Source organism: Mirounga leonina, unplaced genomic scaffold (genome assembly GCF_011800145.1).
Source record: "Mirounga leonina isolate KUSES-001 unplaced genomic scaffold, KU_Mleo_1.0 Mir_171, whole genome shotgun sequence".
Classification (NCBI taxonomy): Eukaryota; Metazoa; Chordata; class Mammalia; order Carnivora; family Phocidae; genus Mirounga; species Mirounga leonina.
In genome coordinates, this window is record NW_023270436.1 from 16,768,978 (window position 1) to 16,784,149 (window position 15,172).

At 45.8% G+C, this 15,172-nt stretch overlaps 2 protein-coding genes across 12 annotated transcripts in view; one reads left to right on the forward strand and one right to left on the reverse strand.

Annotated features, from left to right (window-relative positions):
• Window positions 1-6,240, reverse strand: part of ANKRD13A (ankyrin repeat domain 13A) — a 34,460-nt gene extending 28,220 nt beyond the window's left edge. The window contains exons 1-2 of one of the 4 annotated variants that reach the window (XM_035017179.1): window positions 5,872-6,240; window positions 2,498-2,560 (exon numbers count right to left, since the gene is read on the reverse strand). In XM_035017179.1, coding sequence (XP_034873070.1) covers window positions 2,498-2,560; window positions 5,872-5,967 — 159 coding nt within the window. In that variant the 5' untranslated portion in view covers window positions 5,968-6,240. Of the gene's footprint in view, window positions 1-2,497; window positions 2,561-4,271; window positions 4,504-5,871 lie in introns of those variants that run through there. The other 3 variants (XM_035017178.1, XM_035017180.1, XM_035017181.1) reach the window with 3 other exon arrangements.
• Window positions 6,241-8,642: 2,402 nt separating this feature from the next.
• GIT2 (GIT ArfGAP 2) overlaps window positions 8,643-15,172 on the forward strand; it is a 49,328-nt gene continuing 42,798 nt past the window's right edge. For 7 of the 8 annotated variants that reach the window (XM_035017170.1, XM_035017173.1, XM_035017175.1 and 4 more), the window contains exons 1-3: window positions 8,643-8,825; window positions 12,939-13,072; window positions 14,650-14,762. In XM_035017170.1, the coding sequence (XP_034873061.1) occupies window positions 8,774-8,825; window positions 12,939-13,072; window positions 14,650-14,762 (299 nt within the window). In that variant the 5' untranslated portion in view covers window positions 8,643-8,773. The other variant, XM_035017174.1, reaches the window with a different exon arrangement.

Genomic DNA, 15,172 nt, shown 5'->3' on the forward strand with positions numbered 1-15,172 from the left:
TCCCCCCTCTCATGCTCTCTGTCTCTCATTCTCTCTCTCTCAAATAAATAAATAAAATCTTAAAAAAAAAAAACCAAAAAAAACCATACACCCATATGAAAACTTGTACATGAATATGCATACAGCATTATCCATATAACCAAAAAGTGCGGGGGGCGGGGGAGACAAATATCCACCAACTGGTAAATGGATAAACAAAATGAGGTACACCCAGACAGGGGAATACTATTCGGCCATAAAAAGGAATGAAGGACTGATACGTGCCACAGTGTGGATGGCCCTCACAAACATGGTAAGTAAAAGAAGCCAGACACAAAAGGCCACATATCATAGGATTCCATTTATAGGAAATGTCCAGAATAGGCAAATCTAGAGAGACAGCAAGTAGATTAGCGGTCGCCCGGAGCTGAAGGGGTGGAGGGGAAATGGAGAGTGACTATGGGGTACGAGGTTTCCTTCTGGGGAGATGAAAATGTCTGGAATTTGATCGTGGTGATGGTTGCACAACTCAGTGAAGACACTAAAAACCACTGAGTGATATACTTTAATGGGTGAATTCTATAATTAGTGAATTATAGCTCAATAAAGATGTTTGAAAAAACCTATGTATGTATGTGCTTTATGTAATACATAAAACGAATCTATCACCTATATACTGTTTGATGAGTTGTTTAATTTCTCCAGAGCTTCAGTTTGCTCCCGTGTAAACTGGGAATAAAAAACACCGACCGACAGAGTTCTTACAAGAGTAAAGGCATAATACTAACCCTGTTAAGAAGCACTAAGAAGAAATAGCTCTTATTATCATACACCCACATATAAGCGGTCAGTTTCTTCCTAAAAGGGATCTGTTCAGATTTCATTACAGTTTATAGTGGGGCTTAGGGTCTCTAACCAATGACATTAGCTCAGTGAGCAAGAGCGTTCAGAATTAAACTGGAATTCACATTGGAAGCTGATCATTTCAGTTTTCCCTTTATGTTTCTTCAGTCATGAACTATACCAAATTAAAAACACCCACCCCTTCAACTATGATAGTGCCCCCAAAGAAAAAAAGCAGTGAGATTTCTGCACGTCCCCATCCTAATTGCTAATTTAAGCCCACTGACTTTGCTTGCTCAAAGACTTGTTTTCATCCTGCTGCCCTCCCAAGGCAGTAAAAGGCCAAGCTTTGAGTGCAGGCCGCAGAGCCAGACAACAGGCCCACGTCCAGGCCCCTGACTAGCCTCAGGTGCATTAACCAACCCTTCTGTGCCTCCAAACCCAACACAACGTAAGTGCTTCATCAACCATCACTGTTACCTCTGGCGGTGGGGGTGGGGTGGGGGCTCCAGCAAGAGGCTGCTAACTGGCCTTCCATTCTCTCCAGAAGTCCACCCTCATTCCTGTGCATCTCAGGCTGCTCTGGTCCTCTGCAGCTGTGGCCCAAACTGACCACCCACCCCCCCAGCCCCTGCCAAGTCAGGCGGGAAATGGTATCCATAGGCATAGTTCCCTCAAGCGAGCCTGAGCCCCCGAGGGCCAAGAGGGAGGACGTGAGAGCAGGCTCTAGCTCTTCATCTTGGATGCTTGGCCCCTGGCTCCTGGAAGGCCTCCAGCCAACAGGCACCAACCTGAATGTGTGCCCAGTGCCCCACTTGGCCTGCTGCAGACTGGGGCGACAACCCCAGGGTAGCTCCCCGTCAAGCTCTGAGGACTGCTGCCACCTAGAACATCCTCTTCCTCTTGACCTGATGGTATCCTTTCACCTGCTGGCTTCCTCACTGGGGCCTGGCCCTCGAGTCAGGCCTCATCTGCCACCCTCCACCCTACTCGGTCCTGGGTTTCCCCCCATCTAAGGTGCACTGACTGACCTTTGCATATGTCCCCTTAAGTGTTCACTCATTCTCCCAGCATCCATAAGAAGGCCAGGGATGTTTAACAGACCTCTCTAGCTAAATGACAAACAACATAACCGTGACACAAATCATTTCCACTGCACTGACTTCAAGGCCCCACTGAATATTAAGGACAGTAGAGCTAATGCGTTAAGAGGCACTTAATAAAGTGCCTCTGCTGAGCCAACATGGAAAGCTCAAAACAAATGCAGAGCTGGCAAACTCCACACTCCAGCTCTCAGCAAGACCTTGGGGTGGGGGCTGACTCATGCACACTCGGAAACGCGCCTACCCTCTTCATCTGGATAAACTTGATTCCTTCTGTGCTGTTGTTCCTAGAACAAAATACAATCCTTACAGCTACTGGTGTGCCTGCTTCGAGTCTCACTCGTGGGATGGGAGGAAGGAACGAACAGAGAGCAGAAGCTCACTGGCAAACAAAACACTAAGTTAAACAGCTGGTTGTATTGCTGGGGTGATAGGAATTTTTTGTTTTTAACTATGCAGCCAATACACGTTCCTTGCAGAAAAACCGGGGCATACATAAAAGAAACTGAATGCCCAGGAAGATTATCATAATCACAGCAGCAACGATGATAAATGGGATTACTCTCACTTACTATGTGCCGCGCTTCCACATCTGTTCTCTGCCTTATTTTCCACGATTCTGAACTGGAGGGACTCTTACGGAAAGAAGCAGAATGCAAGGGTTAAGAATACAGCATTAGGACAGAGTCCGGACGTTCTGGGTTCACACCCTGGTTCAGGCACAGGCTAAGCAGGCAACTGAGCCTCTCCACCTTATCTGGTTTCCTTATCTGTAAAATGGGAATCATGAAAGCATTCACTCCAGGGCAGTGTGAGAATTAAATCTAAAATTGCACAGAAAGCATTTCAGCACAATGCCTGACAAATGGGTAGGCTTTCAGTGCTACTCTCCCTATTTTTACAGATGATAAAACAATTCAGCAAGAGTAAATAACTTGCCCAAGCTCACAACGTTATCAGTATTAGTACTGGCCATTAACCCAACTGCCTCCAAGTCACAGAAGTCCGTAGTTGTTTCATAATCAAGAGAATCTTGGCAAACATGAAAGCAACAAAATATTTCCTGCCACATATTTTAATGATATCAATGAGTAACTTCTTAACCCTGAACCAGTTACATAATTTGCAGGGCGCAGTGAAAAATGAAAATGCAAGGCTCCTTGTTCGAAAAAAAATAATTAAGAATTTCAAGACGGTGGGGGCGCCTGGGTGGCTCAGTTGGTTAAGGCTCCAACTCTTTTTTTTTTTTTTTAAAGATTTTCTTTATTTATTTGAGAGAGAGAATGAGAGAGAGCATGAGAGGGGTGAGGGTCAGAGGGAGAAGCAAACTCCCCGCTGAGCAGGGAGCCTGATGCGGGACTCTATCCCGGGACTCCAGGATCATGACCTGAGCCGAAGGCAGTCGCCCAACCAACTGAGCCACCCAGGCGCCCTTTTTTTTTTTTTTTAAAGATTTTATTTATTTATTTGAGACAGAGAGAATGAGGGACAGCATGAGAGGGAGGAGGGTCAGAGGGAGAAGCAGACTCCCCGCCGAGCAGGGAGCCCGATGCGGGACTCGATCCCGGGACTCCAGGATCATGACCTGAGCCGAAGGCAGTCGCTTAACCAACTGAAGGCTCCAACTCTTGATTTCAGCTCAGGTCAGATCTCAGGGTTGTGAGATCGAGTCAGGCTCCATGCTGAGCAGGGAGTCTGCTCAAGATTCTCTCTCCCCCTCCGCCCCCCTCCCACGCTGTCTTGCTCTCACTCTCTTTCGCTCAAATAAATAATCTTAAAAAAAAACAGAAAGAATTTCAAGGTGGTGACAGCAGAGCATTATACCAAGCACACCCCTCCTGAGTACAGGTAGCACGCCCTTGAAGCCAGCCCCACCTCTACCCCTTCAGTGGCCAAGTTTCAGGATTAAGATGAGATTATGTGGTCAGGACAGTCAAGCTTTCACGGTAAAGATGTTCTTTATGAATCGGCTTCAACTACCGAGTCCTCAGAGAGGACTGGTATACTATGAAATGATCTACGGGGATAAACAATAACAAAATCAAAACCAAATAATTAGCAAGTATGAATATCCTTCCTTTGACCCCCCGCCTTGACAGTAAGGGGGGGGGAAGGATCTAATTTACTCCAGGAAAATCTGCTGCAGAATTAAAATTCTCTGATCACGAACGTCCTTAACATTTTTCGAGGTAAGAGGCACAGAGAATTTTCAATGAATTACAGCCGACAGGAAAAGGAAAGAATTCAACTATGCCACATTTTAGATGGTAAACCCAAGACCGTGTTCTTATCAAACAAGTTTTTCTCCAAAGAAAAACTGCACTTCATTCAAGCTCTTTTCTTCACCTCCAATGAATAGAAAGCCTGCTGTTTTCAGAAATCAGTATTGAAAGAGTATGTGGCTTAATGATGGCGTTGAACTTCTCTATCAAAAGGGAGTTTAGTTCTGTGACTTTCTTTGTACTTTATCTTGGTATTTCACAAGAAGCTGGGGCAGCACCGATACTGAGGAAGTGCAGATGCACAACACAGCAGGATTGTCTGGTCGTTTTTCAAGTGTCCAAGATGAGAACACTTAGAGCTGAGAGCAAAACGATGGAGGATTCCCTCTGCACCACATCTAGTAACAGAAAGGGAATGAAATCACCAGGTATACTGGGACACCTAATGGTGAATCATCATCTACTCTGGGGGCGTGATCTAATTAAGACCAATGACTCTCACAATAAAAGTTTATTCTGAGGGCAGAGGATTTAAATGAAAAAAGAGCAACTCTTGACTTCCAGCAAGTGCTCAACAGATTTTTAAAAAATATAGCAGGGTACAAGAACACTCACTTAGCAGTAACCATTCACCAAACGGGGTGATGCTGACCTTGCTCAATTTTTGCCAACCAAAAGTGCTCCTTTTTCTCTAAAATTTCTTGACAATTATAGCATTGATTTTGAGCCATTCAAAAATAAGGATTTCAAAGTCAACAAGAATTACACCAAATAATTACAAATCCTTATCCTAACTGCTAAGTATATTAGCTTGTAAGTTGAGGGCACAAGCAGGGTTTCCTCAAGCATAACGCTACTGACACTTTGGACCAGATAATTCTCAGTTGTGGAGAGCTGTCTTGTGCACTGTAGGATGGTGAGCAGCATCCCTGGCCTCTACCGCTAAGATCCCAGTAGCACCCATTCCCCACCGGTAAGGACCAAAACTGTCCTTGTCTCCACGCATTACCATTGCGGGTGGGGAGGTGTGTGTCAAAAACCACCTCCAACTGAGAACCACTGCTTTAAAGAGATAGCAATAAATAAAAGACAAGGAATCAAAGCATTTGAGGATAGGAAGGGATTTTAAGGATCCTGTGCACCCGTGACTCTCAAACTTTGGTATGTATCAGCCTCCCTGGGCCAGAATGGGAAAAATGCCTTGCCCAAGGTCACAAGGCGAGTTAGAACCTGGACTCCAAACCCAACCAAGCCCTTCCTTACAAAAAGGGTGGGTGGGGTGAGCGGTGTGTGCTGTTCTCACCTCTTTGGGAGAGGCAGTAGAGCCAAACTGGTTAAAACAGTGCACTCGGGAGCCAGCCGGCCATAGTTAAAGTCCCGACTTGGTATTTATTAGGGGGGCGACCTTGCGCAAGGCACATAACCTCTGAGAGCCTCAGTTTCCTTCTCTGGCCAATGTAATAACAACAGTGCCTATTTCCTAGGATTGTTGGAAAGGCAAAAAGATAATAATGTTCATAAAGCGCTTGGCACAGGGCCTGGCACCCAGTAAGCACTCCGATACATGTCCTCTTATTATTATTGTTCCACGGCTGCAGAACTGAAGGGGTCTGCGGGGCCCCGAAGGCAGAAGGTTGGAGATGGGCTCAGGGGGACAAACCGACCTCCCGATCCGCACTCCCCCCCGCCCCTCGCCGCCTGCGGACCCCCGCCCCGCCCCTCACCTGGCCCCGCAGCTCCTTCTCCAGCTGCCGGTAGTCGTTGTTCCACACCAGGAGGTGCAAGGGGAAGTGGCCGCTGTTGTCGCGGGCCGAGGACATGGCGAAAAGGCCGCAGCCGGGCCCTCACCGCCCGCTTGCCAAGCCTCAGCCCCGGCGGGGTCTCCGGCGCCCGCCCGCCCGGCGGCCGGCGCAAGAGAGAGAGAGAGAGAGAGAGTGAGAGAGGGGCGCGGTACACGGCGGGGCGGCCTACGGACCGGGCGCGGGGCGCGAGGGAGGTCGGGGGCCGCGGGCCGGGTCCGGGACGGGGTCGGCCGTGCCCACCCCGCACCCCGCCGCGCTCCCGCCCGCGCTGACAGCTCCCGAACCGACTTCTGCGGGCCGAACTGCCCCAAACCGGGAAGTGCGCGGGGCGAACCACCGTGCGCGCCGCGGCGGGGGGAGACGAGGCCAGCCACGCGGCCCGGAGTCGGCCCGATCGCACCCACCCCCAGCTACACACCCGGAAACACAGTGCAGTCCCCAAACAGAGCTAACATTCTCTCCCTTGGCTCAGGATCTGGACACGGAAAACTCGGCCTATCCGTCACCAGCCCCTTCCCCCCTGCTCCAGCGATTTCACGTGGTTCAGTCCACAACTGGGCCTCTTCCATCCGCTCTGAGCTCAGGGGGTGGCCGCTGGGGCCTGGACCAAACCATTCCAGTTACTGACTCCCTTGCAGCCTTTTTGGAATTGGGCAGTGCTTCCATGATTGGCCAGAAGCCATTTTGGAAGTGGGCAACACCGAACAATTTTAAAGAGGGAATATTAAAAACTCTGGAGAAGTGGCACTGAAGGTTTGCATAACGAGGGAGTTGTTCTTCCTCAGGGTTTCTCAACATCGGCACATTGTAAACTCAGTAATTTTCTTTCTGTGGGGATTGTCCTGTGCTTTGTAGGATGTTGAGCATCTCTGGCCTTTCTATCCCCTGGATGCCATAGCACTCCCCTGGCCAAAATACCTCCAGACATTGCCAAATGTCCCCAGGGGGAGAAAAATCATCCCCAGTTGAGAACCACTGTTCTATCTGAACTCCAAACCGGGTTATGATTCAAAGTTACATATGATGGTGGTTTCTTCCACATATGAGCGTCATTTATTTTTGGAACTAGCCACTTTGAGTTTTGGATTACGGCTAAAAAGACTAATAGATAATACCCAGACTTGATCACACTCTGCAAATATTAAGTTCATTCTTTGGGTTTCAACCTCAGACACTACAGCTCTTTTGATTCAATGAAGAGCCAAGTCAACTTGCAGCTACTCACCAGCCAAAGTTATCCACGCAGTTGTCTACAACTAGACCACACAGCTGGGGGAAGTTATTCAGTGCATCCTGTAAAACATACCCTCTCCCTCCCCGGCCTGTGTGCAGCCAGCTTTTCAGATGCCTGCAACAACAGCTGTTCAAGAATCCTGGCCTAATCCGTTCTCCACATGTGTTGAGTCCAGAAGATTTGTGAGTCTGAGAACCAAAACAGGATGCAGGAGCATCAGGATGGCACCCAGAGGCTCTCCCTGTGGAATGTGTGGGTATTATGCAGTTATTCCTACACCACACATTTACCAAAATGGAGAGGTAGACCAACATCCAGAGCTTCTAAGACCTCTTCCAGGACTTCCTATCTTTCCAGAAACTTTATGCGACTTAATCTTTCTCTTCATCATTCAATATTTATTGAACATCTCTCTTATTCATGAGTTGCAGAACTCCACAATGGCTGCTTACCAGAGTATCTAAAGTCAAAACAGTGCCTGGACCTTAATAGGCATCCAGTATTTCCTGACTGGAGATCATGGCTGCATTTACATATAATACATACAATAAATATTCATTAGCATTAGGGTCACATCTCTTCTCTCATTCACACTGATTGAACTTATCTCATTGTGTTTATCTCACACCATCCTGTGTTACTGTAGGCCATCTATTCTTATTCTCAAAAACAAAAAGTTGTGATTAGAAAATAATAGTGATACCGAATACCAAGAATAGTGGGAGCTACTATTATTGAGTGCTTACAATAGGGCAGGCACACCACATTTTTCTGTAAATTATTCCATTTGTCCTTAGCCAGATAGTAAATATTTAGCTCTGTAGGCCATATATGAGTTTTGTCGGATATTATTCATCCACTTCCTCTTCTCCTTTTTCTTCTTTACAACCCTTTAAAAATGTAAAAAAAAAAAAAAAAAATCATTCTTATGTAGCAAGACATGCCAAAAAAAAAAAAAATCGTGCACTAGAGGTAGATAACATATCAGCTCCATCTTCCACATGAGACTAAAACTGTTGCTTATTTGATTTATTTTATTGTAGGTCTACCACAGTAGAATGTAAGCGCCATGAGAACAGGAAATTTTGTCTTCTTTGCTCACTGTTATTTCTTCTGCACCTGGAACAGTATGTGGAACATAGTAAATGCTCAATAAGTATTTATTGATTAAGTGAATGAATTTGACCAGTTACACTAAGTAACTTGACTATTGATTGCCTCAGGAAACTTGTGGCTGCAGAACTCTGGCCACGAGATTTTGCAGCTTCCCCTGGTATTACTCAGTGCTGGGACTTCCAAAGAGAGAGACCCAAATTGAAGAAAATATATAGGCAGGGCAGAAGATGCTGGGGCACATATCTGCCCTCACTCAAGATGGCGGCAAGGCAGCGTGCCCTTTCCGGTCACATGATCTGTCCGACGGCGAAGGGCACCTCCCCGCGCGTGCGTGCTGCGCCGCGGCTGCGAGGCGCTGAGGGGAGAGGCGCCGCCGCCAGCGCCGCCGCTGGGACCCGTTAGAGCGGAAGCGCCGCCGCCGCCGCCTTCACTGTCCCGGGGACCCTGATTCCTGGCAGGTGGGAGGCGGGAGCCATGTCGAAGCGGCTTCGGAGCAGCGAGGTGTGCGCTGACTGCAGCGGGCCGGGTGAGTCGCACCGGCCGGGCCCGCTTCCCTCAGCTCTGCTCGAAGGGACCCCTGCCCCGGGGCCGCCCCCTCGAGTCGGGCGGGTCCCGGCGTCCGAACCCCACACCTGGGGTCGCGAGGAGGAGGACCCGGGGTGCCCTTGGGGCGGGACCCGTCCCGGGCCTGTCACAGCCGGGCGGGCTAGGGGACCGCCGCCCTCCCGCCCCTCCCTCCCCTCTCTCCCCTCTCATCCCCTCTCCTCCCCTCTCCTCCTCTCCGTCCCAGGCCGGGCGGGGAGGCTGCGGGGTCGGCGCTGCTTCCCCAACAGGAAGGGGCTTGGGCAATGCACAGGAAGGCCAATTACAGAAGTAAAATGCGAGCGTTCTCCCGGCTGCGGCCCCCTGAGGCTGCAGGTGTTCCCCCAGCTCCCCGCGCAGCCCCGCGGACCCCCGCCGCGCGAGGGGGCCCTGCCTGGGGTGGGTGCACTCGCCGCTTCCGTCCACTGATACTCTCCAGGGGACCCCCGTAGATGATTTCCATGCTCCTAAAATCCCGGCTCCCACTCTACTTCCACCGGGGAGAATCTCCAGAAGGTCGAGGTCTTGCAAACACAACCAGCGCTTGGGAGGCAATGCGTGTCTCGAGTTTTGGGATCTGAACGGCCTGGGTTCAACTAGGTTTTGTTTCTGGGTGATCTTGGGCTGGTGATTTCATTTGGTCCAGCCTTAATTTCCTCATTTTTCCGATGGAGATAATTGGGAGAACCACATTCAGTGGTAAGGAAGAGTCAGTGATATTCTTAGGATCATCTCATCTAAGTTTTTTTCTTTTTTGTGTTGCGTTGTTTAGTACAGAACCTTTGCGGTCTCTTAAAGCTAGAGTTGAGGTTCTAAATCATACATTAATTACAACCTACAAAACAAAATCACTGGCAAATAGATATATTTGGGCATTCGGGCAGGATAGACCTATGGGTGCGTTGAAAGCTCAAAACCATTCTTCCCTTGCATAAGGGATTTAGAGTTTTTAGATTTAGAGTTCAGATCCATTTTAGCAATTGAAACTGAATTGACAGGTCTCTGTGCTTTTCTTGGTGCTTGGGTTAACCTGCTTTGAAATTTGAAGTAGTTCAAAGGTAAGATGATGACTTTGGTTACAATAAAGTCCAATTAACCATCATAATTAAATCATTGAACCCTAGTGTTTTTGCAACTGTTCTGAACTTCATCTTGTTATATGAAGACCGATTTTAAATAAGTACTGTGATAACCTTATGTGGTTCTTTCATGGCCTGTGTAGTGTGCAAGTGGGATTACCAGTTTCCTTTGCGATGGGGCAGGGGGTAGAGGAGTTGAAAAAGAGGACCTCAAGAAAGTGTGGGTTATACAGACTCCATCGTATTCTCTGCAAATGTTATTTGTTCCACTTCCTTATTTTCTTACTTGTTTTCAGTTGAACTTTCTGTGATGTGTTTGATTCACATGAGTCTAGATTCAGACTTCCTCTTGGAATGTGTATTCTTCACTCATTAGGTGGTAGGGGACAAAGGAAAACTGCTTCACCATTGCCACACTAATGACTGTCTTGCCCTTCTGCAGCATTTCGTGCATATTTCAGAACATTCTCTCTTCCATTGTATCATTTTTGTTGTTGTCTCAAATGCCTAATCTACAGAGACTTGAGTCATTTCCTTCCTGTTTTGAATATAATTAGGCTACCTTGAAATGTTGTGTGAACTTGAGCAGCTAGGAATTTGTACTGCCTTTTCTGCAGAGCCCCAAAGAGTTACCTCTTTCTCGTAGGGGTCCTTTAAAGGTGCTGATGACTGCTGAGGCCTTCTCCCCAGAAAATGCACGTGTAGTCACTTTTTCATACAGAGCTCATAATTTCTTAATGGGGTCACAGACATTTCTGAGGTCCATTTGTGGTGTTCCTGGAGTCTGGGTAAGAAGCCCCAGCATAGAACATTTAGGTAAACTGGAAGGGTTTCACCCAACGTCATTTGTATGAGCTCGATTTTGATTTTACTGTGTTGTGAACATTCTAATATTTTTTCTATGGGATTCTGATCCATGATGTTAAAGTAATTCAGAACCTTGCTTAATGTGTCTCACTCCTATTTAATTTTCTCCAGGAACACAGTGAATCCTCTGAATGATATGTGAAAACCAAAGCTATGCTTCAAAAGTTTGTTTTTTTTTTTAAGTAGTAGTATGAGTACCAAACTACAAAAAGCAGTGTTCTTATGTATCTTTGCAGGGATCTTTGATCTTGATGTTTTCAGTCTTCGCATTTCAGAATAGCACAGTAGTACAGAATTATACTTCATTGAATTATTTTGTTTCTGTTTTATTTCATGCAAACATTTAACCATGATCACATCCTAGCAAATATTTTACTTTTTTTTTTTAATGAATCTATTTCATTTTAAAGGTTTTGTTTTATTTTGAGAGAGAGCAAGTGTGCACTCGTGCATGTTCCTACACAAGCACGGGGAGGGGCAGAGGGAGGGAGAGAATCCCAAGTGGACTCAACCCCGTGCTGAGTGTGGAGCCTGATTTCACGACCCTGAGATCATGACCTGAGCTGAAATCAAGAGTCGGTCCCTAAACCAAATGAGCCACCCAGGTACCCCAAATCTAGTTTATTTTAAATAGATGGTTCTCTGAGCTCAACTACCTGAAAACTCCACTTGAGATTTTTCACTATAGTAATAGTGTTCACCTGGAACAGTTGGTGTCTTAAGTATTGACAATCAAAAACCTTTTCCAGTTGTCAAGAATTTCAGCGACCCCTTGAAAATATCCGAACGGTACTTAGAAAATAATTTAGAAAAGTGACATCAGCTGACATTACTGAGTACTTACTATATGCAAAGAACTTTACCCTTTATAATAAATGCCCCCTACTCTGAGCTATGCTGTTATTCCCATTTGATCCATGGTGACGATGCTCAAAAAATAACTTACCTGAGATCATTGTGCTGGAAGTGGCAGAGTTGGGGTTCCAACCCTGGACTGCTTGTCTCCAGAGCCACCCTCTCAACCACCACACCCTTGACTCCCAGGATTTGTCTCTGATTGAAATCTCATAACTTTTCATTATATGGTTGGAAAGGATTTGAATAAACTGTTAAAAATGGTAAAGATGGTGTACATGCATTTTAGAGATTTTTGTGGACATTGAAGAATTTCTAAATATAGCTCTTAGACCAGGCAGCTTGAGTGGTACCTATTGTCACCCCATTGTGAGTCTGACAAAATGTAGAAAGTCCGTTTTTATCTGGGATTTCTAAGTATGTGTTCAGTTTACTGGCCCAGTGTGGATTATTCTCACTGCTTACCAAGTGTGAATTATTCCTTGTCTCAAAGGATGTCTGCTGAAGCTCCATGGGACTTCGTGGGGAAAAAGTATTGTACACGCACCACAAATATTACTCACTTTTATTTTACATCTTTGCCTCTTTGAAGCTGCTGTTACTCCAGCTTCTGTTCGTTCAGATCAGTTGCAAGGTGGGACTCAGCAGTTTATTTGAAATGACTAATGGATGTCATAAAACATTTTCTAGCAGAGAAGGCCAGGTTCCTCAGTGTGTCCTCTGAGCCACCACAGCCAAGCAGTTTTGTTGTTGTGTTGCTTGCAGCTTTCTGCCAAGCCTAGAGCCATGCAGAGGTACAGCAGTAGATTAGGATAGCAGTCTCTTCAGCATTTAATTTAGATCATGCTTTGTGGATTATTCACTGACACGGCTATGTTATCTTACTGTTTGTGGAGATTGGTTTGAAATGTTTCATCCATACCCTCTCAGTTTGCTTCTCTTTGTTGAGTGAAGGAGCATGCATCTGAGGTGGTAGATCACATTAGGGCTACAGACTGTGGCCCTGGACCAGAAAGGAGACAATTGCTTATTTAGGACTTCAGCTCATGTGTTTAATCTCCATTAATGTGGTACCCAATCAGCCAAGATAGGTGGTATCATCAGACAGGCTCACCAGCTTGGTATGTTGACTAGCATTCTAACAGAACAGGAATGTCTTGTTTTTTTGAAAAACCAAACCTCAGTCATCTTTGGCCATCTGGCAGTATAGCAGCCACCTGGTATCCACGCCACTGAGATGTCATTCTTCTTTCCAGATCCTTCCTGGGCATCAGTAAATAGGGGGACTTTTATATGTGACGAGTGCTGCAGTGTCCATCGGAGCCTAGGGCGCCACATCTCTCAAGTAAGGCATCTTAAACACACACCGTGGCCTCCCACGTTGCTGCAGGTAAAGAGTAAGAATTCTCATGGTTTGTAACTTGAGCTTTTAGGGTTCATAGTTTTAGCAACTAAAATTTCTCGTACTATACTTAAATCTTACAAAAATGTTTGAATCGTACCTGAACAGAGGTGCTGTGCCTATTAGTGCTGTATGTAAGAACTGAATTCCTCATTTAAGATTTTTTCCCCTCCTAACAAATAAATCTTGTCCCAAAAGCTCAATTATAGATAGAAAAATAATTCCTAAAATTTCTTGGTAACGTTTCACTGCTGACTTTCTGGACTGAAATTGTTCTTAAACAGTCTGTCTTTTCCATATACCACAATAAATGTTTCTGAAAGCTGCAGTCTCCCATCCAAGTACTAACCAGGCCCGACCCTGCATAGATAGCTTCTGAGAGCAGACGAGATCGGGCGCACTCAGGGCGGGATGGCCGTAAATTTTCCTTACGTTTCCTGCTTTGATGGAAGCATGGACTGAGATTCCTCCTCAAAAATCTCAGAAACATCTGATTTAAGTTTTCTTGAAATTCTTGTTACCAATTAGACACCAGATTGGGTTGACATGTTTCGATTGAGTGCCCAACACCCTGCTGAGTGTCAAGTGAGCTCTTTGTTTTATTTGGGGTCGAATGTCATGTCACCTGTACTTCTATTTTGGGGTGCATTCTTCAAGTTCTATTTGGAAGTCAGAATTAAGCATGTGTTTCGCCTTCACTTGTCTTGAGTACATATTTTACTAGATCTGTGGCAGCTGCTCAACATGTCCCTTAAACTTGCCTATATAAACCAGCGGGCCAAAACAAGTGGGTTTGGGTCTCTGATATGACAGTGTCTCCACCAATGGGAAACAAACAGATGGGGCTGTGTCAGGAGTCATGCTTTGAAATGAAATTGGGAAGTATGGTTTATTAATAACTTTTGCTCAGAAGTTTCTAACAGCTCCTTCACATGTGAAAGTGGGTGTTTACTGCTCTCAGGTCTCTGTTTACAGATTTCATTATAGGGCCTGAAGAAAGTCCAGAGATGAGTAGTTTAAAATGCCAGGCTTGACCCTAAAAGAACAATTCCGAAAGTATGGCACATGAACCACTCAAGACAGATGTAGGTAATACTCAAATATTTATTTTAATAGTTACATTATTTTAATGTTTATAGGAAAACTTTAACTAGCACATCAGGCTGTAATTGCTAGTAAAAGTTTTTAAAAAGCGAGTGGCTTTAAAGGAAAATCTTAGTTAGAAAGTCTAGACAGTACATGGGTTGTTAAGAATCTTGAAAATAGTATTTGAATGATCAGGCTTGGGAAACACTGCCCCAAAGTGTCGAAGTGCTCTTCCTTCATAATCTGTAAGAACAGTTTAATCAAACTCTTTTAGGTACTTAGCCATCCTTCTGGTCAGACCTGAATCCTGCATATAAGGTTCATCTTTCTCATTCTAGAATCAGAAAGCAATGATTTGTAGGATCCCCATCATGCTGATATTTGCAGTAGGGCTTGGTTTTCCCAGTTCAGTCACTGCAATTTCCAGTGAATATTTGTGGAAAGAAATTAAAATATGATTTTATACTGCTTGGTTTTAGATGGTTGAAACCTTGTATAATAATGGTGCTAACTCTATATGGGAGCATTCTTTGCTGGACCCTGCCTCTATTATGAGCGGAAGACGTAAAGCTAATCCACAGGATAAAGTACAGTGAGTGGAATGTTTATAAATACTTTTATTTCTTCATAACCCATGGGGCCCACTAAAAGGAGTGCAGCTACTTTGGACCAGCCTCCACAAGGCGGCACAGGAGGTGGTTACACTCCAGTTGTGCATTGAGCCCTTCGCTATTAGAAATGCAGAACAAGGCCGGGCACAGAACCATCTCTTTTGCATGGTTGCACAGCACGAGTCAGTGGCTTCTCCAGTTTGAGACTAAAGCTTGGAGGCTGTTTGTGAAATCAGATTTAAGCTTAAGTGCTCAGACAAGAGGCAGTCAGACCAGAAATCTCAGTTCTGGGCTCCAGTTTGCCTGATGCCTCACCTGTAAGATGGGATGTAATGCTGCTTCCTCACAAGGCTGCTAGGTCAGTTAAGAAAAGTACAAAGAAAATAGAGGC